Below are 25739 nucleotides of genomic sequence, written 5' to 3' on the forward strand. Positions count from 1 at the left end.
TGGTTTCTAGGGAAAAAACAAACAAAAAACCAACAAAACCCACAAAAAATCTCAACAAAACAAAACCTAAAACCCTACCCCCAAAGCAAAACCCCAACTGAAAAAAAGATCTGGAATTGCCAGCCTTTACAGAAGTAACCTCCAAAGGCCAACAGTATTCTTCTGAAATGACAAGGTGACAAGGTTCTTCTTTCTTTCTGGTGGTGCAACTGTTTGGTTCGAAATCTGTTTTTAAGCTTCATTTTATGCCAGACTTCTTATGTGAATTCTTGCACTACCTTAAGAGAATGCCTGCTATAAAAGTATATATGCTTTAATGACTTGTTTGGCTCATGTTCACACAGCCCTGAATCCCAGGCACTGGCCAAAGGCACTGAAGGAGCAAATGGGAGGCAGAGATGCAAGGAGGGCCTTTGTGCTCTCTTCTGGCACTTGTATAATTATGAAGCTCCTATGATAAAGATCTGTGATGGCAGCTTAGTAAGACACAGAAGCCTGAAGTATTCCAGATTTGTTGCAGCACATACCAACCTTTACCTGCTTGGTGGGGATGAATTCTCTTTTTCACTTTAGACTGGTTTTATGATCACTGAGAAACTGCAATCCTTAGTACTGATCCCCACACAAGTAATTGAACACTCCCACTGGCCATATTTACCAAACAGGCAGCTGTTCCACTTCCAGCTGTTCTCCCCCTTCTCTCTGCATATTCAACTCAGACGAACACCAAATATTAACACAAGTACAATTTTGCCCCTCAAAAGGCAGACTTGGGAAAGCAATTTGCAGGCAAAGCTAAGAGAGGTTACCATATACCATAACAGAGGTACACACACAGGTGTGTATGCATCTATACAGAAGTATCTCAAGAGCCAGTCCGTAGAGACGCCAAGTGAAGCGAGGACAGTCTCAGCTCCTCTGCTCAGTCCCTTCACTTTGCAGCAGGATTCTGAGGAGGTTGCAGTTTGTAGGTGCTGAAATAGTTCACCACTTGCTGAGGGACTTCTGCCAGGACACACTGTGCCAGAGCTTCTTTTGGAGACTTATAAAAGAGAGAACACCAGGTTTCAGTTTCTACCAACTCTTAACAGAGATCCTGACAGCTAATAAGCATCTCTTATACCAGCCAATTTAAAGCCTGACATTTTACAGAGGACTTTACACACTGCCCTTGTGGGACAGATGGAGGTCTCCCTGACATCTTTACCTTCTGAAGGCTGAAGGTACCTCCTGTCACATGAAATGCACACATGCATTGTGCAGACATCAAACCTCAGCCCTGTAAACACACTTCCCCTACCTGCTGAAGATGACCCTTCAGGGTCTTGTCTCATCACCTGCAACCTTGTGCACCAAGTCTCACCCACAATAACTATGGCTATGGAGCAGCTGGAAATACTGGGTTTACTATAGACTAAGTATCCATGTGAAAAAACAAGATGCCCCTTTTTCTGGAAACTGAAGACACGTGAACATAATCTAGCATCCACATGCATCATTAAGTGCATTCCATATTTATTTTGCTCTTTCTCCTTCCAGTTTGCCTGAATTGCTCTGAGATTCAAAGAACTTGTATCAAAAGTAAAAATAAAAATACAAAGACAAAATATGAAGGTATAAATATTAACAGCATTAATCCTAAGAAGCAAAGAAAAATTAGAACATCTTAGGATGGAAATAAAAACATTGCTCCTATTTTCCCCATCCTGAGGAAATTCTGGTTTAGTTGGGGGTTTTTTATCAAGTTCTTCCAGCAATATGACATTATAATTGAGACTACATTAGCCTGTACATATTTTATCGAGTTCTACAGCAAAGAAAGAAAAAAAAAAAAAAATCAAGACTCCATTCCTTCATTGCCAATTTTTAAGTATATTTTCTTTAATGAAAATGAAGACTATCACCACTATTGTGCCCACACACAATTTCTCCTGATTACAACCTCCCAGATTTAGCCCTGGATTTTAACACCGCACTAAAATGTGAGACTAATCCACATCCACAAGTGGGTATCCACAATAAAAAACCAAAACACTTGACACCATAAGCACAAAACCACAGTGAGTTCTTCACCTTAAATGAAAAACATCCCCATCTGTTCAAATCAGGTCTGAGGGGTAATTACAAAAGTCATCGCTCCCCTGCAGCAGCTTGTCAGAAATGGGGTGCTGCAACCTGAAATGGAGTCATTTTAAACACTACTCAGCTCACCTAAAACAAATTCTACAGATGAAGTCTTGTGTCCCTTTTAATTATTCAGCATTTGATAAACTCTTCTCAGACTTCAGAGTCCCTGTCAGAGATACTGCAAAAGCTTAGGACTACACGTAGGATGTCCCAGGAAAGCCAGCATACCTCTACAATATTTATTAAGCATACCATTAAGATTACTTACATTTTGGAACTTCCTGAATGGTACAAACTGTACAATGTCTCTCACAGCTGCTTCTCCTGATGAGGACCTAAGAACTCCATTGTCACCATCAAGAAACTCCATAGCATCAAAGTCTGCTCCGCCAACACCAACAATGATGATGGACATGGGCAATTTTGAAGCACTGACAATGGCAGTTCGAGTTTGATCAAGGTCTGTTATCACACCATCTGTTATGATCAGAAGTATAAAGTATTGCTGTCAAAACAAAAAGCACTGAGTTATGACAAACAGAAAACACATAGGCACTCTCCTATATGCAAAGGCTTAAATTAGGCTTCAACACCTGGATAACACTGCAAGAGCTTTGAATAGAAGATACCATAAAAGTGCCATTTTCTTTTTTAAGTTCATATTTCAACTCTGAAGAGTTTTGGTCAATTTAGGAGAGAATTGTGGTATGCAACCCAAAAAAAAAAAGTTAGCTTTTAACTTGTTTTAAGGGTACCAAACACTGCCAAGTAAGTACAAGCTTAAAAGATGAAAGTAGTATTTAAGTCAGAAGGGGGGGGGGGGGGAGCCAAGAAAAACACACATGCAACCATGAAGAACTTACAGATGCTGTTTGCTGCTGTGTAGCTGCAGCAGCAAATCTTGCCACGTGATTTATGATTGGAGAAAAATTGGTTGGCCCATATAACCGCACTTGAGGGAGACACGCTCGATATGCATCGACAATACCTTGCACTCCTGGAGAACACAAACAGATCCTATTAAGTTTTTCATATTAGAACTGGGACTTGATCTTCCTAAAACACTGGTATTTATCAGTTATTTAAAGTGATGAGGCAAAGATTTAAAACTAACCACAACAAAGAAAAAACAAATGCTCCGTGAGCAGTGGAGGCCTTCAGCTTGACCTGTGCTTAAGGCACATGCTTACCATGCCTGGCTTTATGTGAAGACAAAGGCTAAATACTGCATGCTCCAGTGAGCGTTACTGAACTACAACAGCTCTCTTCACCTGGCAGCTTCTGGCAGTCCATGCGGTCAGAGTGTGCACACTGAACTGGCACTAGTAACATCATACTCAAACTAGACACGTCCAACACCAGCAGTGAAGCAGAATGAAGTGGGTTTTCAACATGAAAACTGTTCCCAGCTTCTACTGTACCCTACACCTGTTTAAACCCCTTCTTTCATAAATCATTACAGAAGAGAGACAGAAAGCTATTTCTAATAGCTAAGAACATGGTTCTAAAATTGTTTATTGCTACACAACTGAACTCGTTATTTAACTGGAACAACATTCTTCACAGTTCCCTTTCAAGTATTTTTTATCCCTTCAATTTTAGGCATTTTATTCTCTAGGTCTGATGTAACTTTTGCAGACTTACCATGACAGAATGGGTTAGATGGGTTAAAATTTAATGGGAACTCATGTGACACCTATCAATACACAAAAGACACAGTCAGGATTGCATATAGAATTTCCTCCTGAATAAGTGCTTCCCGTTGTCTTCTGTAGTGCATTTACATATTCCATTACCTGAAAGGTAGGAGGAATTTGTGCACCAAATCCAAAGGCTGGAAACATCTTATCTCTAAAAAAGAGGCAATTTTAAAAAAACAAAGTGAGTGCCTTCCTTTAAATGATGTCATAGTTCAGCATGTTTAGTTAATCAGTGCTGCTTTTGATCATTAAAAATGTTGTTTATTAAGTAGTAAGAAGCAAAATTAAATGGAATTTCCCCCTAGAATGGTTTGTCAGACCAAAATCAGTCTTTATCAGCAAATCAGAAAGAATACACTCATTTTTTGAAATTATTGTTGCTCTTTACATCACAGATGAAAAGCCTTACTTGCATGCTGTAAACATCAGTGCAGTAATTATGAAGTCTTTCTTAGCTCAGACGTTTCATTCTGATGTATCAGCTGACATCTTCAACACTGGTTCAAGAAACTACCAAAAAAAAAAATCTACACCCATCTAAACAAAACATTTAAAAACAAAAACCTAACACTTACGTATCATAATCCTGAATGACCATGCCAACAGACCAAATGGCTGTCAGGTATTCATTCACTCCATTGGGACTGAGGTAATGCAGAGAGTCTGGAGAGCGAGGGTCCCCATTGGAGCCTGTGAAATCTATGCCCACCTGTCAAATGCAACGTTTGTATCAATTGCTGTTTCTTATTATGTTTCTTATCTCTGGTAAAGCCAAAGGGAAAACCATGAAAAAGTGATAAGCAGCAGTTTTAGGACGAATCAGGCACAATACTCAGGTGTAGGTTTCTTAGAATATTAACACTGTTTAAACCATGGCACTCCAAACACAGCAGCACATCTGTCAGCTTTTCACTATTTCCTGTCACAACTCACAGTAGCTCTTCAATAGCTTTCATTCTGTACCTTGCCATATGCATCTTTCCTGTCAGAGGTATGACTAGCAAGAAAACAGAGAAGCCTAGAGCCAGCTCCTTCCCTAACCTCATTGGGTCTTTCTGCTTTGGTGATGAGGCACTTCAGCAGGGTGAAGACATCTTCCTGTGATGTGTGCTGTATTTGGTTCACCAATTACAAACTTCCCAACCCATATGATAGCTTCTGTATGTTGCTTTCATTAAGCAAAGGGCCTTGAAAACCACCATCCAGGGCAAAAGTGAAAGAAAACAGAATTTAAAACAAACAAACAAAAAAAACCAAACAAAACCAAACAAACAAAAAAACCCCAAACTTGAAGTAAATCAGAGAACTATGAAATTCTTCTTAGCCTCCATCCACACAGCTCACTAACTACAGAAAACTTTGTGTCCTGACTAAAGAAAATAATTGTTTCTAAACAGACTAAATGGACTCAGGCTTCCCTTCTCCATGCTACAGAACAAAAAAAAAAAACCCAGAAAAACAACAATCAAATGAAGTGCACAGGCAACTAATTGCATATATATCATTTTGCTCCAAAACTCAAAAGCTCCTTTATATGAATGGTTTAACTTACTGTGAAATTCAGCTGACACCCACCCATGATGTAATCAAGGAATGTGCATTCTACAATGATCTAAAAGTAGAAGTTAATGATAAAAATTAGCCCTTTTTTTTTTTTTTTTTTTTTCAAATGACAGAAAACCAGTAAGTATTATTGCAGCAAATTTTGGGATTACAGGTTTATTATCTTTACTCATGCAAAGCATTACTTTCACTCTACAGCTATTCCCACCCACCACAGTGAAGATGATATTTATAACATGTGCGTCTCCAAAACCTCTATCATTTACAAAACAACATATTATGACAGATTTTAATTCACTATAAAACAGTGCAATATCTCAAGAATTGGTAAGCAAACTGGTAAGCAGTCTTTGCCATATAGATGGCAAGACAATTTGAAGGGACAGGGAGGACAGACGTGATTCAGCTGTCAATCGGTCTCCTTATATGAATCAGAGCCCTTAACCATTTACTGCCTGGATCTTTCAAGATATTTTAAAGTTTATTGAAGCTTGAGGGTGAAGGCATATTAGATGTTACAACTGAACACTTGAAAACAAAGAGTTGTACATTACTGACCTCGCAGTGCTTAACGCTCACAATGCCAGAGTTTTTGTAATTTTTTTTCTTCTGTCTTTTCTTTTCATTGATGCACTCAAACTCCACCTGCACAAATGTAAATAAATCCAACTAAAGCACAAAAAATATCATTTATGCAACAATTTTTAAAAGTCTTCATCCTAGGACTGATACTTTGGATTTGTATTGAAAATGCATTTTATTTCAGTATCAAGCAAAATTAAACCCAGTCTGTCCAAAACCAGCAAGAAAAACCTACATCGTCAAAACAGCAATCCCCTCTTACCCAAAAGCTTACAAATATGTTTGTTTAGACAACTGTATTTTAACCAAAGAGATTTGCTAATACTTTCTCTCCAAGGTTTCTGCTAAAAACCTTCGTTTGTTGAAGACATGGTGGGTCAGGCAAAGCATCACTGTTCCTAGCAGCTGTGGCAATAACATATCAAGTAAGAGCATGTTTGTGCTTTCCAAAATCAGTTCTTGAGCCTTCAACAACTAAACCAGTACTTGAACCTCCAAGTACAACCAACAGCTAGCAGGTTTAAGCAGCTCCTGCTATCATACAGTCATGGGGGGCACACTGCAGCATGCCTGGTGCATAAGTAGCCTGAGGAGGTATTCCTGACACGCCTCTGGCTCAGTACCAGAAACAGCTTCTGCTGCTTTGGTTTAAGTTAATTAAGTTTTGAAGAAGTGATCCTGCAATTAATTTCAAATGAAACAAAATAGCACTAACAAGGTCAGCACCTGAGAGGTCGACATGCCTCTTGTTTACTTTTTTTTTTTTTTTTTTTTTAATATTTCACCACCAGTATCATTTCTGTTTGATGGAAATTGTCTTACAGGGACTTTGTTTTGTACCAGGTCAATCTGTGTGGTACTCACTAGTAAGAGCCATGAGACACAGCATTTATAATCATTCAGTTACATTTTGTAATCCTCCAACCAGAGCTCACTAACACCATGCCTGGGGAGAAGATACACCTTAAGGGAAAGGAAAAAAGTATAAAGAGTCATCAGTTCTCCAGAGAATGAAAGCCACCCATTCACTTCAATCATATGAGATCAGCTTTCTCAGCAACTGGGGAACAGTCACACCCATGCTCACCTCTGCTAAACTTCAAAGAAGCTGTGCCAAATCCCCCACAGCTGCAGCTGTGCAGAACTGTAGGAGTAACTTGGAGCATATAAAGTTGAAGTCTAATGTTCCCTAGGAATATTTTATGGATGTTAATCAGAATACACAGTATTAGAGGTTAGCTCCTTTTAAAAGGAGAAACATGGAGCATGCTATTTGTGTTTCTTACCTTCCCTTCATCTTACTGACAAAGCAGTTAAGAGTAAAGACAGCCACATTTATCATGCAAACAATGTTCTTAAAACATTTGCAAAATGAGTACAGGCAGATTATAACTTTAAACGTCTTTCCCTTAAATCCAGAAGAGACTGCACCTACTATGCTAGCAGGGACCTCCAGAGATCAGGTCTAACTTCCCTGCCTGGGGAAGTTCTTCACATAAGAATGCACTCAAGAGGGTTTTCAAAATCTTCAGAGAAGGAGATTCCACAACTTCTCTTGGCAGCCTGTTCCAGTGCTCTGCCATGCTCATCATAAAGAAGTGTGTTCCTGTGTTGAGGTGGAACCTCCTGTGTTCTAGCTTGTACCAATTGTTCCTTGTCCAGTCATTGGCCACCACCAAAAAGTGACCATCACCCTCATTTTGACACCCACCCCTCAGATATTTATAGGCATTGATTCAGCCTTCTCATCTCCAGACTGAACAGCCCCAGGCCTCTCAGTCTTTCTTCAGAGGAGAGATGTTCACATCCTGCAATCATCCTCAAACTCTCTGTTAGAGTCTCTAGTAGATCCCTGCCTCTCTTGAATTGGGGAGCCCAAAACAGAACACAGTACTCCAGGTGTGGTCTCACCAGGGCAGAGGGGGGAGGAGAACCTCCCTAGATCTGCTGGACACACTTTTCTTAATGCATCCCGGGATGCCATTAGCCCTCTTGACCACAATGCTCCCTGTTCTTTTTTACATTCTGCCTTTTGGCACTCTAATTTTAATTTCTGTATTTTGATGACTAGTGACATTCATTTGTGCTGACTGGTATTTAGATATGCAGTATCAAAAACTGTAACCAAGATATCAATCCTGCGAAAGTGGATGCATAACATAAATGTTGAGTCAGCCTCAGCTGCAGCAGCTCTATTAAGGTATAGCCTAACACAGCTTCCAAACCTGGAAGTCAAGTGACCTAAGTTTTGCTCCACATCAAGTGAAACCACAGGCAGCTTAGACTGTGCAAGACTTACAGGTGAAGACCGAGATGCTTCCTTCAGTTTTGACATCGTGGTTTGGAAACTTCCTATGAGATCATGAGATCCATCACTATCATAATCATAGCACTCAACCTACAATGAAGCATCACTCAGTGTTAGTAACAGAAATGGCCCTACAGAAGCAATAGCAGAGTTGCATCTTGAGAAGACAGATGAAGATTGGTAAAAGCCAACATAACCATTTTCAGATCAGACCTTCCACTGAAGTGAAGGAGAAACAAGAACAGTAAGCAGTGTCAGGTCTCATGAGCAAGTAACATGAATTATATTGAACTACTTTTGGGAATGAGGGGGTGTTGGGAAGAGTAGGAAAACAATGTAGGGGTTTTGATGTCATCATGGATTAAGAGACTTTTTTTTTTGAGGTATTAAGGGAAATTTAACTGTCTCTGAGCATCCGGCTAAACATTTAGTAAATCAGTTATTCAGCTATAATGGGAGGAGTTTTATTAATACACTAATATTACTTTCTTTATCTTCAGGGTAACTCAGAATTTGTAAATATATGAAAGTTCAGCCCTGAATCTAGAAACAAGACTTGAACTTACTCTGGTTTTTTAACATTAGCAATTTTACACAGCCATTGCGAGCGACACTTTGTGGATCTGAATGTCAACAAAACTTCGTCTTTTCCTGTATTCAATGTTTAAGTTTCACTATTCAGTCAGCTCATCTTTTCAAACCCCAACCCGCCAAATGTGGCAGAACAAGTGAAAAATACATTTTTTTCCTCTTTTGGGAACTAGCAGTTTGAGTGAGCATAATTTTACCACTGTTACTTTAACCTTAGTGCCCTCAATTTTTTTTTTCAAAAGTTCATCTTAAGAAAATCACCCAACTGCCTTTCTATATAAAAAGATGAGTATTTATCTATAACAGCATATGCTAATTCCATCCACTTCTGGTATTTCATTTGTTTAGCAGAACAGACATGTAAGCTCATTTAATAAATCACAGAACACAAATTAAAATAATTTAATAATAAACCAAAAGCCAAAGTAAGAATTCCCCATTATTTGGAATCAAAGTTTACTTCAAGAAAAAAGAATTCTGAGTATATATGGCTTCAACTGAACAGCTATTTTCATGTCTGTACTTCCACACTGAAAAAACAGTACATTCTATTCAAGATACTATTTAGCTGATTACTTGGCCACTTCATTTAGGAATAAAAAAGTAACAACCAACTTCAACACAAATTTCAGCTTCTGAAAGGAATTAGCTTTCTGCCAACAAACAGTAATATGGAAGAACAAAATATGATGTGTAGATTGCAAGTTTTACACTGTGCAGACCATGCCTCTGTTGCAGTTTGCACTATTCCTACAACATTTTGAATGCACTCAAATACAGAAATGCATGCACATGGACTGATTACCAACTTAACCCTCATGCAACCAGGCCCAGACACAATAGGCTAATGTTCATGGTAGAAGCAATGTAAATTCTTTTGAAGACCATAAATTAAGCCAATCAAATATTCCGCAAATGCTTCAATATCTAAAAGTTAAAACCGAAGACAGTTCCTGATAATTTCTGATACCTGTTCACAGTTAGCACACTTTTTCCTTTTAACAGCAACAAATTTTGGTTTTGTTTAATGTATTTGACCCATTTAAGCCACTTTTCAATACTTTCTCTCAACAAGCTAAAAATATTCCTTTTTTTCCATATATGCTCTTCTGGACACACAATAGCACTGGGGAAACACATGACAAAACTGCACATGTATTTTCCCCAGCAGAACTAGGCATGCTTGCTCCAGAGGAAAGTCTCACATTTTCAACACAGAAGAATTTCACTGACTGCAAACACACTCACATGGAATACAGAAATCAATCCAGAAGATAAATCAACTTTGTTTGTGCACTGCTGGGGATACACAAACTAAGTGATTAAATAGGTGAAAAGTCACTCGTTATGGAAAAGCTGTTGAGTTTACTTACTCTGACAAACAGCCCGTTATGTATTCAACTGTGCGCATACAAAAGTGTTAAAAGTACTATTTAATTCTTCAACAACATCGTACATTCTGTCTGCATTTTAACTTTTGAAGTAATAGCTCCCAGATTTCTAAAACTGTGACATAACCCTACCGTCTGTCTGCAACTAATTCTGCTGGAACACTGCCCTAAAATAGAAACACACACCTACATGAGATTTCAAAGAACAGACTCTGTTGAAATGATGACCTTACTCCACCTAGATACACTTAAACCACTGATCTATAGTTTTAGTACAGCTGCTTATTGAAAAGGAGAAACAGATTTGCAGTATGTGGAGATGTAAGAGCTGTCACATCTCATCTGAGAAAAACAGACACAGTAAGGAATGCAAAGGAAAACATGCAGAAATAGCAGGCAAAGCAGGTTCTGGGGCTTGTAAAGTTGTTCATTAGTCTGCTCTATAATTATGTATTTAAATTCATACAGGTGCTTGTAACAACACCCAGATGCCTGTGGCTGTTAAGCATCTTCCAGGACTGCCTGAAGCCATATGACTAATAACTGTTACATGCAGATCACGCTCCCATTTTTCCTTCCCAGAGGATGAGTAGCAAGTATAGCGGTTCATTTCATTCACTTTGTTTTTCAGTGCTAAAGTATCAGGTTCCCAAAAGATAGTTTACAAACAGTTTATAAACAGCATTTTGATCAGTTGTTTAGCTTCAATTTGAGCCCTAAAGGGAATTCCTGAAGAAAAATATTCAGAAGTTAAACGTAATTTATACAAGATGAGATTTGAAGATTACGGAGTTAAAAAAGAGTTTGGTAGAACTGTCACTTCACAGCTGGCTAACTTTCTGATGGAAAATTAGGTTTTATCTGAGGAGAAAAAGTTGCTACATCTGGTACCCACAAGATACAACTCGCCCACATCTGTTACCTCAGCTAGTACATGAAGTGTAATTAATTGTATCAGGTAGTACATTAAGAATTTCATTAGTGTTATCTTTTGCACCAGTGACAAAGTATTACAAGATCCATAATATGGAACAAAGCATATTCCAGCCTTTACCATGCATTGTTCACTGCACAACATCTTAAACACCACTAACATTGGCTGATGCAACACTAAAAATGGATGATCCCAATATATTGAACTGGACATTTCTAAGTCACCTATGTTTCCTAGACTTTCAAAGACCAACTTTTACCAGATAATGAATCACAAACAAGAGATACATTATTTCCTAATGCACGAATATATCTCTGTGACTTTCAAATAAGAAGCCTAATACTTCCAATTCAATTTTAAATAAAAAGAAGCAATAACTAGAAAAACACATCTTCCATTTACTACATATTCTAATTTTTTTTCAATGCATTAATTCATACACATGTTTTATAAACATTACCTTGATTGATTTATCCATGTCACTGTAACACAGGGAATTGAGAGAGATTTTGAAGGGCCTCCAAACAGGATTCAGGTTGTTTTTAATAACCTATTAAAGAAAAAACAAAACAAAAACCCCACAACAAAACAATAGAAGAGTGTTGTTCACAAGAGTGTAAAGGAGTCATTTAATGCATCATACTTTCATGCCATGATTTTTGTAATCAAAGCCACACTGATTAATCCTGCTGTCAATTGCTTCTGGCAATTCAAATCTTCACATATAGGATAGAAATCAATTAAACATACTTAATATGCAATAGCATTATCCAAAAGAGAGGGTATCTTCCAACTCCATATTCTTCTAGACTGCACTATGACCTACTATACCACTCAGCTACTACACTGAAAAAAATTAAATTCATATTTACATAAATATTGCCCTTGTTTGGGTTTTTTATGAGCACACAAACACATCCATTAACGTCTATATAAGTGTGACTTACCAAAAAACATGTGGACAATTTGCACTGAATTTCTACACATCAATGCTTTGGAAATCACAATTCATTCCAGCCTATGTTTGTTCTGAAATGCCACTTATGGAAATGTTCCCTCAGGAAATTTCAGCTAAGCTGAAAGTGCATGAGGATAAAAGGCCTCTCAAGCTGAAAGCTAAGTGATATTTAAGAACAATACTGAAGGATGTTCAGGATTTGTCAGCTGGAAAGTATCTGTAAAACACCCAATATGCCAAATAATGATCCTTTAAAGCTCAAGAAACTACACACTACAAGCAATCCTTAAATAACAATACTTAATACTAATAAAGCTTAAGACTTTCGGCACTGTAGGAGTGCAGAGGAAAATCTCTCTTTTGAAAATGAAAAGAGTAAATCATAGTTAGCAACATAAAAAGTGTTTTAAAATCTGTAACAAAGAATTAAAACCTTCAGCTAGTTCTAGGCTGGAACAGAAAATTCTGGATTACTGAAACTGACCAAAATCCTCATGGAAAAAATAGGTTTTAATCGAAAGAACCATCTCATGAGAGAAACTGTTTTATAAACCTGACACACACAAAAAAGGATTTATACTTTTTCAACATCCATGATTCCTTAAAATTAACATGGTCACCGCTTAAATTTACACAGTACCTGTTATGCCTAGGGCTTGAACTTCCACTACAGTGAGACCTTTTAAACATACTCGTTCCCTGCCAATTACTGCCACAGGACCTCTGCACCCCATCCTGGGTGGAAAGCTGCTGCTGCTCAAGCATATTTTCCCTCACTCAGCATTACCCTTGACTTACCCTTGCTATGCAAGCATTCAGTGTAATTACTTCACTAGTGAACGGTACATGGAGGTGACACCGATGTTAGAACTGCACTCACAGGAATGCCCAAGGTCTACCCTCAGAGGAACGCTGAGACCCTGGGGGTGTGTGCAGTACCTTCTCAAAACATACTCTTCCTTCTAGATTGCATAAAGTTTAAATAAGAAGTATTTTATTTTAAAATAGGATGGAATAAATCAGAAACAGACAAGCTTCTTTGTCCAGAAAATCAGAGGTGATTTCTTACTTGTCTGCATGCCAACTACCAGACCATGCTCTTCCTTCTGGAAGGAAATGTATCTCCTAATGCTGTGACACACTGGAAATCAAATAACCTTACTCTCTAGACTGAAAATATCCTACCTCTGTTCTGTGAACCATGACCCAGTTTCCATCTCCAGTCTGCTTGTGGAATTCCAGATAAGGATCTGACTTTCCAAAAAAATCCTGTATTTAAAGAACATGTAATCATTCCAGAACAGCCTGTGCCATGAATGTCATTAAATGCCAGTTAAGACACACTCAGAATAACAAAAGGTAAACTAAATATCCAGGAAACAAAAGCTTTAGATGAAGAAACACAAATCTGATTATATTACTACCTGCAAAAGAGGGAAATAAAATGGGACATGTCTGTCAGTTTAAGGTAGAAGTTGTTTCGGGTACACGTGAAATATCTGACAATTCAGGCATTCAGGTAAAATAATACATATACTAGTAGGTACTGAGATGGCTAGTTAGGGAACTAATAATTTCATCCACTTACTCTGAAGTAATCTTTCTAAATTTTGTTTTATAGTGCAAGAAAAACCTTAATGGATTAAATTATTTCAGGAAAAAATTAAAAATGAAAATTTAATGTTTCTTGTTTTGAGAAGATTCTGATGTTACTACTTTATCAAAGAAACAGCAATCACTTCAAATACCTTATTGTCCAGTTTCCTTGCTTCTACTTCCAATACAACCACCCGGTTATCCTTCACTTCCTCTGCTGTAATCTAGATAGGCAAACAAAATCAAACACTTATTTTTTTTGTTCAAGAACTACATAGTTCTCTCAGATTTGCAACATTCCTATTAAAAAAATATGTTTACTCACAAATGAAGAATTAAAAAATAGGATGGGGTAGGGTGGAGAGAGGAACAATTTGATTTGACAGTGGGATTCATTAGATGAAACTGGCAGTGCTGCCCATATAGTAATACATTGGATGCCCTGACTATTTGGATGGATGCAACGAGACTTACAGATGGAGAAAGTGGGCTGTTTTCTTTTTGAATGACAAAGAACTGATAGTGGAGGGGAAAAAACCCAACATTTTAAAGATACTTTTTGCAGCACTGTAGATTAGACACGTGTTCAAGGCACTAGCTAACAACAAAAAAAAAGCCACAAAAATATTTAAGGCTAAACTCTGCAGGTCTTACCACAATACTTCCTTTTCCAGCAGGTCTGCCATTTTTAAGTAGTAAGGGTTTTGTTAGAGTCCTGCTAGAAACTATCTGCCAAGACAAAATTTGAGTATCAAGCATTAATACATTTTTGAAGGAATAAAATGAGAGTGTGAGCTACTTTCACTTCAGAGATTTCTCCTTCATCATGAAGATGACAGCATTTCATTTATCTCCCCATTTCTCTTAGAAATAAATACGTAATACTTGATATACTTCAAAAATTTAAAAATATATGCAGAGCACCCTCTCTTTCAGGAGAAATGTGAAATAAAATGTCTTCTAGTAACATGATGCACATATATGGACAAACATAATACCTGAAGTTCCAAGATCAAACTGTTGTTGAGTTTTTCACACACACCATTCAAACACATGCAAGACATGTTACATACAAGGCTTCGAAAAGACTTTTAAACACCATGCTTGTCACAAAAATAAACATAAACCTCCTCCCTGCAGTGCTTCTAGATCGTTTTATTTTATTCTCTTCAGACAATGCTTTCTCAGAAATGTTTACTCATTCTACAGGGCCTTCCTTAGGAATGAATTATTAATTTTAAATTGATACTGAATTTCATTTTGCAATGCTTCTCTCTTTGGAAGACACTTAAAATAAAATACTTTATACACAGGGGAGGAAAAATCCCAAGAAGACACTCCTGAGAAGTGCCTTTGAAGGATCTATTAAAAAGAACAAGCTAAAAAGAAGCTGCCTGGCTGTGATAGCACCACAGCAGAATTTGACAGGGAAATGAGAGTGCAATTAACAGCAGGCAGAACCAAAGCTACTGCTTGCCCTGAGTGGAAAGCAAATTACAAGGTTAACACAGCCTTTGCGAACACACTTAGGTGGGTAAACACCAATACTCTTTATCGAGCATTAAAATAAGAATTTGAGTATTGGAGTAAAGAGGAAATACTGCTCTGTGCTCCCTGACAGTCACTCACTTTCAGACAGCACTCTGGACAGTCACTCTGCTAGATTGCATGTACACAGATTCAGAGATTGCGTTGGGTTGGAAGGGACCCTCAAAGGTCACCTCGTCCAACACCCCTGCAGTGAGCAGGGACACATCCAACTAGATCAGGCTGCCCAGGGCCACATCAAGCCTGATCTTGAATGTTTGGGCATCTCGAGACCTTTTGAAATAAAATATACATACACTGAACTGAAGCTTGAGAAAAACAAAGGGAATCTCAGTCAACTTGAGGGTACTCCAACTACACATGAACATAGTGATAAGTATTTCATGATTCACAGTAACTTACATTTTCTCCATTCTAAGGGAAATCTGCATACTTACTTGTCCCAGTGTACATTCAAATTCTCCTAAGAAGTCATCATCACTCAGATCAAAGGTTTTGTTATCTATGTCATATATTCCGAATTTAAGTTTCTGAACAAGCTCAAAATAGTAGTCAATCATGAATTTCTTGGCAAACTTTGGGTTCAAGGAGTTCTTAACTCTTTCTGTACGATCAACCTGCAGTTAGAAAGATACCACTTAATCTGGTATTTCACCAACCAAACATGCACTCAAACTAAGTAATATATTTAACTTTACTATAAAGCCAGATCTTCCTACACAGTTGTCATCAAATATAAATAACCACATTACATTACAAAACCCACTGCTGAAAATCAAGAGATGTTTTAGGACCTGTCTTCCTCTGCTCCCTGTATAGAGTATGTTTCTACACAGGGAAGATCAACATCAAAAAGATGTATCATCAAATCATCATAGAATGGTTCCAGTTGGAAGGGACCTTAAAGATCATCTAGTTCCAAGACCCTTGTCATGAGCAGAGATCCTAAAGACTATATGGCTCATCCAAGACCTTAGTTTTGGAGCACTCTATTTACAAAAGCACACATAAGCAGTTAGAAGACTTACTCTGTTGGTCCACACATGGCTGGAGGAATGTTGCTAAAAATCTGACAGGTGTAAGTACTTATTAGGTAAGTATTATTAGTATGCATCCTACTATAACTATTATAGACATAACCTCACAGAAAGTATCCAGAGGTGCTGTATATAATTAAACTGGTTTAAATAAAATCATACACTCCAAAATTTTAAAAGGTCCAACACTTTGGACTGTTTCTTCAGCAAATTCACGAGAAGGATCACACCGTACCTCATACCACTGCTGACCACTCGTGTTCTGGAGAAGCACACACAGCGGGTCTGACTTGGAACCAACATCTTTATCCAAGAGATTGGTGCAGGCAATTGTTAGCTCCACCTTGGTGACACACTGGGCTGCCATTTGTTAAGCTAGAAAGCAGCAGGACTGAAAAGTAAGCAATGGGATTGTCACAATGTATTCATTGTCTGACTCATTGCTAGAATTGATAGATGGTCAGAGGCAAGAACTGAGGCTGCAAATGCGAATTCCAAGACCCAAGATGTACCAGCATTACAGTATTAATGTCATGTTCTTGGCTGAAGTCATGAATATGGCAGAACTGGAAAAGGGGTTTAAGTGGGTAACTAGCATAGGTGGTCTTGCTCTAGGAAATCTTCAAAAACAACTGCAATTTTTAATAATAGGGATACATAATTTTGAAGTCAAGTAACAACTGCAAATTAGAAGAAAGTGTTCTTTCTGAAGGTTCATTAAAAAAAAAAGAACAACTGGAAGCTTTCTCATATTTCCTCAAGTTTCTCAACCATTCTCTGCTGGAATTGAGAAGATCTGTCAGCATTACAAACCTGCAGAAACAACTTAATTATCAGTTACAAATCTCATGCTGGGATAATATGTATTTGCAAGCCCAATTAGGTGTGAGAAGCATATTTTTTATACTTTAAAAAAAATTCTATAAATATACTCCTCAGGAATACAGCTGGCCATTTCTAACACCTCTTTGCAAGTTGAGCATTGACAGTGCAACTACCCTTGACTAAGAGACTAAAAGTTCCAAATCTTTCCACAAGCAGGTATTTTGGAAGTTCCCAAGCCCCTCTAACTTCAGGTTCTCCTTCTCTACAGTAAGTCCACAGTTTCGTATCCTTCTGGATTAATTTATACTGAAAGTGAGTAAGAAGGAGGAAGGAAAGGCATCTGCTTCTATCTAGCCGGGAAGATGGAAAAGAGGAATGATGAATTGAGAACAGGAGAAAGAAAACATTGTGGTCTGGAGGCTTCATGTATTCCACTAGGGCACATTGTCCCTTCATTGTCCCTTCAAGTCACACATTGTCACTTCATCTCTGTTTTGCTGTCTTAAGAGATGGACCTTTTGGTAAATAAGTTGTCTGTAAAGGAACCACACAAACATCTAAACTCGTTTTTTTTTTTTACATGGAATTCCTCCTGCACCTTTGAAACACCTCAGTGGGATTCCATCTTTGATTATCTTTTGCTACCATAACTAACTAAAGTTTCAATCATTATCCTTGAGCAAAACAAAACACTCCTCCCCCCCCAAAAAAAAAAAAACAGAAAGAAAGAAACCCTAAGTTCCAATATTTAAATTGTTTTACATCAATGTTTTTTAAGCTTAGAAAGAGTAGATATCCTAAAGCAATCTGACCCTTTTTCCTTGGCTGCCTTTTTATACTAGTATTTTCCATTTCCTATTGCTTTCCTGTCTGCCAGACAAAAGCTCATTAATAGTCAGTGGCTTTGCCCACAAAATCCAGTGCAGACCAGTATGCAACTCCTTAATGACTGTTTCCAGAAAAACAGCTTTCTGTCCGCTGACAAAACAATGCCCTAATACCCACTGATGCTGCAACAGCAAGTAAAAGGGTTTTCTTGAAATTCAAAAGAATTCAGACTTCAATGAAGACACATTTCTCAAAACAGTTGACACTCTCTTGCTCTAACTTTCCTGAAACTTGTTATTAGGAGTCCCTGGAAGGATTTGTAATCACATTTTTCTGTTGTTAAAGTAACATTTCCAAAATCTCTGGTAAACAGACAGCATCCAGTCAATCTAAAAATCTGCACAGCTTTTTCTCCCTAGTTCATGTATGTGTGTGGGCATGTCCCACTTCTCTTATAATCACAAGTACTTTCACACATGAATACACCAATTCCCTCACCTCCTCCACATGTTACTGACACTCCCACTATTCATCTCATGGGGAAAGACCAAATTTAGCAAAGGAGGTGCCAGGCAAAGAGTATCCTTTAACACAAAAAGGAACAATAAAAAAGCTGTTTCCCTTCCCTGAAATGCAAACACTCTTCAAATGTAATAATCATTAGATAAAAGACAACTTACAAGAAGAGCATGTAGTTTTTCTAGTGAAGGATAATCAGCTTGAAACCCAGATACAAAGGCAAAACTTTCCAAATCCTGAAACAGTTCTTTACTCTCTTCAATTTCCAGTTTTGCAAAATAATGCAAGGCATTTTCCACAGAGGTTTTGAGTATCCTAGGAACTGTAATTTGTATAACACCTTGAAGTGGTCTGTAATACTTCTAATGCATGTCAAGAAACAATTTTGCTATTGTACTTGAAAAAAAGACATCATTTTCTGTACTACCACAAGACTGGTAAGTTTTACAGACCTTGTGGAGGGCACACAGATGACTCACTTGTGTGAGCTCAGAAGCCTTTTAAACAGGAGTAGCTGTTGGAGCTCTGTATATGCTGCAAAAACCCTCACAACCCCACACCGCGTAAAAGGAAGAAGCTCTACTCAATTTTCCTCACCTCTGAAAACTTGTGTTAGCCAAAAATTTCCAAACCAGGGAGGCAGATGGTAGGATTCCTAAAGATGATAAGCACCCCCAAGGACCACATTCACTAACAGGTAAGAAAAAATACACTTTCTGAAGTCTTGATGGGATAGAGTCTGGCAAATTGCAGTCTCTTCATGGTGATGGAAAGAAGCAATCACAGCTGCACAAATGCATTACCTCTTGAAATGCCACTCTACCACTGGGCAGGGAAATCACATGCAAAATATTCTAGAAACAAGACTGGATCACTTGCATATTTGGGATTCTGGAATAACTTTATATGGTTGATGATATTGCTTGGGTTCTGGCTGGGAGGGTAAACCTCGACTGCCAGTAAGTTACATCATATAACAAGAGACTTACTTACTCAGTCAGTGGATATTATGAAATTAATAATCCTCCCCATTGGCCAAATACAACTAAACACTCTGCTTTTCTCAAGCTATCAACAGTTGGTCATCCAGGCAGGGTACACCATAAAATGAAGTAAAGCACACTAGAATAGGGTCAGCAAGATGAAGCTCAACAGTCCTATTTAGTGGAAGAGCTTTTATGCCTGCAGGAGCCCATCAAGCTTTGAAAAGGCACAATTGTGGACAAGAGATGACTGAAAATCACTGCATAAACTGTACAGCAGAACTTTGGACGTCCAGACTCTGAACTGCAGCGATGTACAATCACTTGGTTCCTGATCTGATACCATGTCTAGTCTGCTCCAGGGTATGATCAGGTCAACTACCTATACTACGAGTCCTTCTGCTTGAGCTGCCCTTACCAAAGCAAAACTGTAAGCCAAGGACTAGTCATGTCTTGCAGTTCTACTGATCGTAGTATTCTCGGAATTCCAGTAATAATTCTGTTGAAGGTAAGTGGCATGAACCAAATAACCCAGACAATGTCTGCTTTCCAACAGAATTTGTAAACATGGCATTCTACTGGAAAGGAACAGATTATCAGAATAATCTTCTAACAGAGCACTTGAGAACTGTCAGACTGCAGCAACCCTGTCACTGCTGCCCTACCAGAGGAGAGTACAGACTTGCCCAGACAGCCTTCCAAAGTAAGTACAATGGTATGATCACAACTATACGTGCTTCTCAATTTCACAAGCAGAAATACATAACCACAAGAGGACAAAAAGACTCATGTAGTGAGTACTGCTCTAGCTAGGCTTTGCATCACTGCCTTCAGCCACAAGTCCGAATCTGGTCTGATGTCAGCTATTGCTTACATTTCCCAGTTCGTATGAACTACTGATGACAACAGAAACACCTGTTTTATAGTTGCCTCAGGGCCCAGATGGACACAAGGGAAACAGAAACACAGAAAAAGCAAGGGAAACATTTTGGAGCTTGCTAACAAAGTCTGTTCCCGATAAGCTGATCTAGGTACAATGGCACTGATAAGCATTTTCTACACACTGTGTGCCAGACTGAAGAAGGCAGTACCGTATACAAGCAACGCTCCAATCCCTCTTGGATCATTAAGTATTTTCCAGGAACATGGGCAGGCAACAACAAGGACATAAATTAATTATTTATTTTATTTATTTTTATTAAACTTTTTAAATAATAATTAATTATTAAATAATAATTATATAATTATATAAAAACATATATATAAATATATATAAATATATAATTATATAATTATTAAAATAAAAATTATTTATTTTTATTAAAGAGTCAAATCAAGTCTAAGCCTGAAATAATGCATACGAAGTCATGAACAATCACTGCATGCAATTGTTTAATTACTGCTCTTTCATACAGGACTAAGACTCCATTTCTCTCAAAAATAATTTTTTTGTGGTAAAGACCTCTAGTCCTGTATTGCTTAGAATCTCTTCTATTGCACCTCAGACTAAGCAGTAACAGCACTTCTTGCAACAGCCTTTCACATGAAGGGCTCCAGTGAAGAGCTGGCAAAAAGACAAAACAAAATTTAAGCTAAGCTGAGAGACAACATCCATCTGACAATATAACCTGTTCTATCCATATCAGCATAGTTTTCTAGCATCTCATTGTAGTAGTTGCATATGCAAAGAGCAGAAAATGGCAATGTACTTCCAGAACCACATCTGCTGCAAGGATCTGACAACGAAATTATGACAAAGGAATGCTTCTTTCCACTGATGCAGCTAGTAGCAACACAATTTCTTGCCACCATGGAGTATATGTACACAAATGTGTATTTTAAAAAAATAAAGATAACCCTTCAGTTCTCATGGAAACAGACCACCTCACAAGAACTGATGCATCATATGAAGTTACAAAGGCAAAGACTGCTTCATAACCTGATTTCATCACTGCACTTGAAAAGCAGAGGCTTCTCAAAAAAAAAAAAATCATACCTCTAAATCCAAATTCTGGGTCCTCTTTTCCTCACTCTCTACAGGCAACACAGCTGATAAAACTGTCCTGTGGCAGTTGCTGATGTGCCAGCAAGTTGAATAACAGATACAGCTCAAAGTAACATCTCAATTTGAATATTTCTGTATTTGAAGAACCAAACAAAATGTTGAGAGTAAACTGTTTCCTCTCATATTGACTATATAGTATGCATGAAGGTATTACATCATTCTTAACTGAAAAGAGAAATTATGCTGATACAACCCTAATGACCACAGAACTCATTTTGCTGGGGAGTATGCCCAACAAAAATAAGAGCTAGTATTTAAAACGCATGAAGCATATGAGTGTGTGAGAAGGGAGGCACTGTTTTCTCTATGTGAAATGAATCATCTATTTATACAAGCTTCATCATACTTAAGCAGTTCAAATATTTATCTACTGAATTGGTAGCACACCAGTGTAACAAGCCAGGCAACTACTTGTATGTAGTTCCTAAAAAAAAACTGTATTAAATGACATTGCTAAATATTTTCTTTAAAAAAAAAAAGTTAAAAAAATCCCACTACACAGACAAAAAACTATTAATTTGATTTCCAGGACACCTGTTCAACAGATGACCTAGAAACAGTGATTTGTAAGTATCCTGTGTTCTTTTAATCCAAGTGAACTAAACTGTAAAAGTAATATGGTGCCCTGAAAACAGACTTGAGAAAAACAGATGTTCTGACATCAGGATTTAGTTGTTCCAAGCAGAGAATAATCAACAAGGGGAAAATCTGTTTCCTATAAATATGTTTCATCAGAATATTTTTATATCAACTACACATCTAGCAATTGTATTTTATAATGCTGATTCTTCCCTGCAATTTCTCTGCGTATAGCCTCTGCCTGACTCTACATAATTAACATCATCCAGAATAAAGAAAAATCTGTATCCTCTTAAAACAAGATGCAAATCATCACATTTTAGACAAATCCTTCTTACAGTCCATTTCAAGTCTGGCATGGCATGAGATTTCACTGTTACAGATACCATTTCTTAAAAATGACTTTATGGTAACTTACCTCAGAGGTCTGCCTCTGGGCTTCTCAGCTTCAAAAGTACCATTATGGTGTGAAATGAAATTAAACCCAAGAATTGTTATGTCCCTCTATCAATGGAAGTAACAGGGTCCAATGCATATACTTCGAGGAACTACAGCTCCTCCTAAAATAACCAATCAGCCCAACAGTTTTATGTGTCCATGACAGCAGCACTGTAAACAGGACTTATGGAAAACTCAGAGCCTTTGTTAGAGAATCAGTAGAATACAACCTAGATACTTTTGAAGTCCAGTAAGAAAACCCTTTCAAGATTTTAAGAACAAATATCAGAGTACCTTGTTTGTTCTATTAATTTAATGCTTTTTTTCCCCAATAAGGTGATAATGTTTTAAAGCAAGAACAGCAACCTCTCAGTGTGATTTATGCTCCGAGAAAGCTGTGCCTTCCTAAGCTGCTAAAGGCTGCCTAAGAAAAATCCATAAAATCATAATGGTCCAGCATATAATTTTTTATCTCAATACAAACAATAACACTAACCTCAAACTGACAATCATAAAATTACACTTCACTATGGCTCAGATGTACTTCAAACCTTCCTACAGGCAAACCCAAAGCTCTCCAGTCAGCTATCCTTCAATTCTGTATCCTAGCAGCTCCTTGCATCCTGCATTCGCTGTGCCCGGCAGGCATCCTAGATGCTCTGCATATACACAGGCAGTGGCTCTGAACACAGGCTCACAGCAATCATGCTGTCTCCTAGATTACTGCATACGTGCTAATCACCTACCATGAGGACTTCATAATAACACTCCTGTGTCGGAGAAGCAAGTTGCCACCACCAGAGCTAATTTAGCTGGTTTCCAACTGTGCCTCAGATAAAGCACTAAGTGAGCACATGAACCAAGAAAACAGAAAGTTAAGCAAGTCATCCAAATCAATAAGTCTATTTCTTAAGTACAAGCTTGGACCCAGTAGCCCAGCCCCACAACTTCTACATTCAGACATCCTTCAAATGCTTAACATCATTTTTAAATCCATTTTTAAATGCAACAGCATTTCTTCTGAAGCAATAGTAAAGATAAACCAATGAAACACAAAATAGTGAAAAGCACAAAAATCCTACTTCCCATTTACCTGCTTTCACAAACCACAATGTTCGATGCTTTATTAATCTCAGCCTAAATGATCCAAGAATAGAAGTAACTTTGGTTAACAGGAAGCGCTACACATAAATACTAACTCGATTGTGCATTAATTATGTTGGAGCACCCTTTCATTGAAAAATAAACAGAATTAACAAAGCATAAAAAAAAAAATCTATCTTCCTACTTGACTTTGTCTCTAAAGGTATTTTCTAAAGGAAACCACAGTAATGACAGCATCTGATTCTAAATCAGAGAAACAGGGGGGAGGGAAGTTAAACTCCCCCCCCCCCCAACTAATAACATTAGCTTATCCATGGAATTGATCCTTTAGTTTTATTCCCCCTAGAAGAAGCACCTTTGGTGTTATTTCTACAAACCAGCTACCCTCTACCCTTAAATTCTGGACAAACATTAAATGCCTTGGGCATAACACAACGCTATAAAAATACTGTGGTACAGCACTGCTGCATTAGAATACTGGCATATAACAATGGCTTAGCGATTCAGCCTACATAAAACAGACTTTTAACAGCTAAACTAAAATTAGTCTCACAGTCACATATAATGGTTTGTATAGATTAACTCTGAGATACTTAATACAAACATGCTTGCTGGAAAACACCACCACCTTCTTCCCAACACCATAACAGAAAACCAAAAATATCTCTGTCTGGTTCTTCTTGCTCCTCTACACATCTTTCTGGCTTAGTTTTTTCTTCTAATGCCTGTGAGTGTTCTTTTAAACATCTAAGCTCTGTAACCACACATCTATATAGTTAAAAACTTCCGTTGAAAAAATACATCTTAAAACTTAAATCTGGGGTTATGTTTGACTCAAATTACTTTTATTAAATAGTTTTTTGTAGCTATCACAGAAATATCTGTAACTTGAACTTTGAAGGACAAAACCAGTGTAGGTTTTGGAGGTGGGGTGACGCGTATTACCTAGAGGATACTTTGAAAATACAAGTATGGACGTGAAAGTGGTTTCGCATTTTAACTCTTCTCTAGTGGAAGAGCAAATGATGACACCCCGCATCTCCGCTGAAGTTTGTCTCGCACATATCATGCGACTACAGCGAAGCACGACAAAACAGCCACCCACTCGAAGAGCAGCTCTAGAAGAGCAACGTGTGGTTTTTTTTAGGAACGACGCTGGCTTCTGGCAGTCCCCTTTCTCAGGGCGGAGGTGCTTGTCTGAGCAGCATTACACGGCCGCAGAGACCGGCACTTCAGCGTTGTGCCCCACAGCTTTAACCTCACCCAGCTGCGCTACTTGAGGGCCCCCGAAACAGACAACGATTCCTCGAGCTCCGCTGAAGCCCGTATTCAGTCCCTCGCAGGAAGCTGCCCGTGCCTGAGTGCAGGAAGCGGGCCCGCCACCTAAGGGGATATTTCACAAGACAGGACGGTTAGGGCAAGCCGCCGCCCGCGGCGCCCGCCCCAGCCCTGCCTGCCAGCGCCATCTGTCTCTCCGTAGTACAAGGAAGCAGCCCACACCTGCCGGAGAGGGGAAGGGCCCGAGGCAGGCAGTAGCTCGAAGAAACGCACGGAACATCCCCGGGCAGGCAGCGCGGAAGGCATCAATTCCCTCTTCCCAGGTCGGAGGAAGAGCAAACCCCGTGGCAAACACTGACGCGCACGGGCTGCCTCTGAGACGGGGCCCCGCCAGACAACGGGCCACGGGCTCCCGGCCCTAAGCACTCTGCCTAGCCCGGGGGCAACGCCCGTCCCGAACAGTTGCACGGCACACAAGACCGCTACCCTGCAAGCAGCCACCGTCCCCTTACCTCACGACACGACCCCTCTCACCTGCCGGCGATAGAGGTGCACAACCTCCGGTGCCCGCGGCGGCTACACCCACACCACCCGGGGGCGCCCCGCCGTAGGTCCACCACGGGTCGTTGGCGCATGCGCAGAGTCCTCGTGTCCTTCACACCCGCCCCCCATCCAGGGCTGAGGCCGGCGGTCGGGGGTGGCCGAGGCGTGGCTCGGGTCTCGGGGTCGCTCAATGGCCAGCACCTGGAGTAGCAGCGGGCTGGCAGTAGGAACGGCCTGCTGTT

The 25739-nt window shown here is 38.9% G+C and overlaps 1 protein-coding gene across 1 annotated transcript; it reads right to left on the reverse strand.

The window, feature by feature from the left end:
- CPNE3 (copine 3) lies at positions 1-25504 on the reverse strand. Its single transcript, XM_054385537.1, has 16 exons — positions 25467-25504; positions 16571-16726; positions 15736-15915; positions 14405-14479; positions 13903-13974; positions 13340-13423; positions 11657-11746; positions 8272-8370; positions 5949-6035; positions 5380-5439; positions 4403-4536; positions 3924-3978; positions 3772-3823; positions 2991-3124; positions 2396-2632; positions 1-1042 (listed from the first exon to the last, which is right to left on the reverse strand). Exons 2-16 carry the CDS (start codon positions 16700-16702, stop codon positions 932-934), a joined length of 1602 nt encoding a protein of 533 aa, XP_054241512.1. The 5' UTR covers positions 16703-16726; positions 25467-25504; the 3' UTR covers positions 1-931.
- Between the last annotated feature and the right edge of the window lie 235 nt (positions 25505-25739).

This window comes from Indicator indicator, chromosome 12 (assembly GCF_027791375.1).
Source record: "Indicator indicator isolate 239-I01 chromosome 12, UM_Iind_1.1, whole genome shotgun sequence".
Classification (NCBI taxonomy): Eukaryota; Metazoa; Chordata; class Aves; order Piciformes; family Indicatoridae; genus Indicator; species Indicator indicator.

Bases quoted from the DNA above. Each gene is read 5' to 3' on its own strand.
- CPNE3 (XM_054385537.1), bottom strand. From the start codon at position 16,702: ATGGCAGCCCAGTGTGTCACCAAGGTGGAGCTAACAATTGCCTGCACC. The intron at 13,975-14,404 runs GTAAGACCTGCA...TTGCCTATCTAG, and splicing joins CTGGAAAAGGAAGTATTGTG to ATTACAGCAGAGGAAGTGAA. The intron at 6,036-8,271 runs GTAAGTCTTGCA...ACATTTGTGCAG, and splicing joins AAGCATCTCGGTCTTCACCT to GTGGAGTTTGAGTGCATCAA.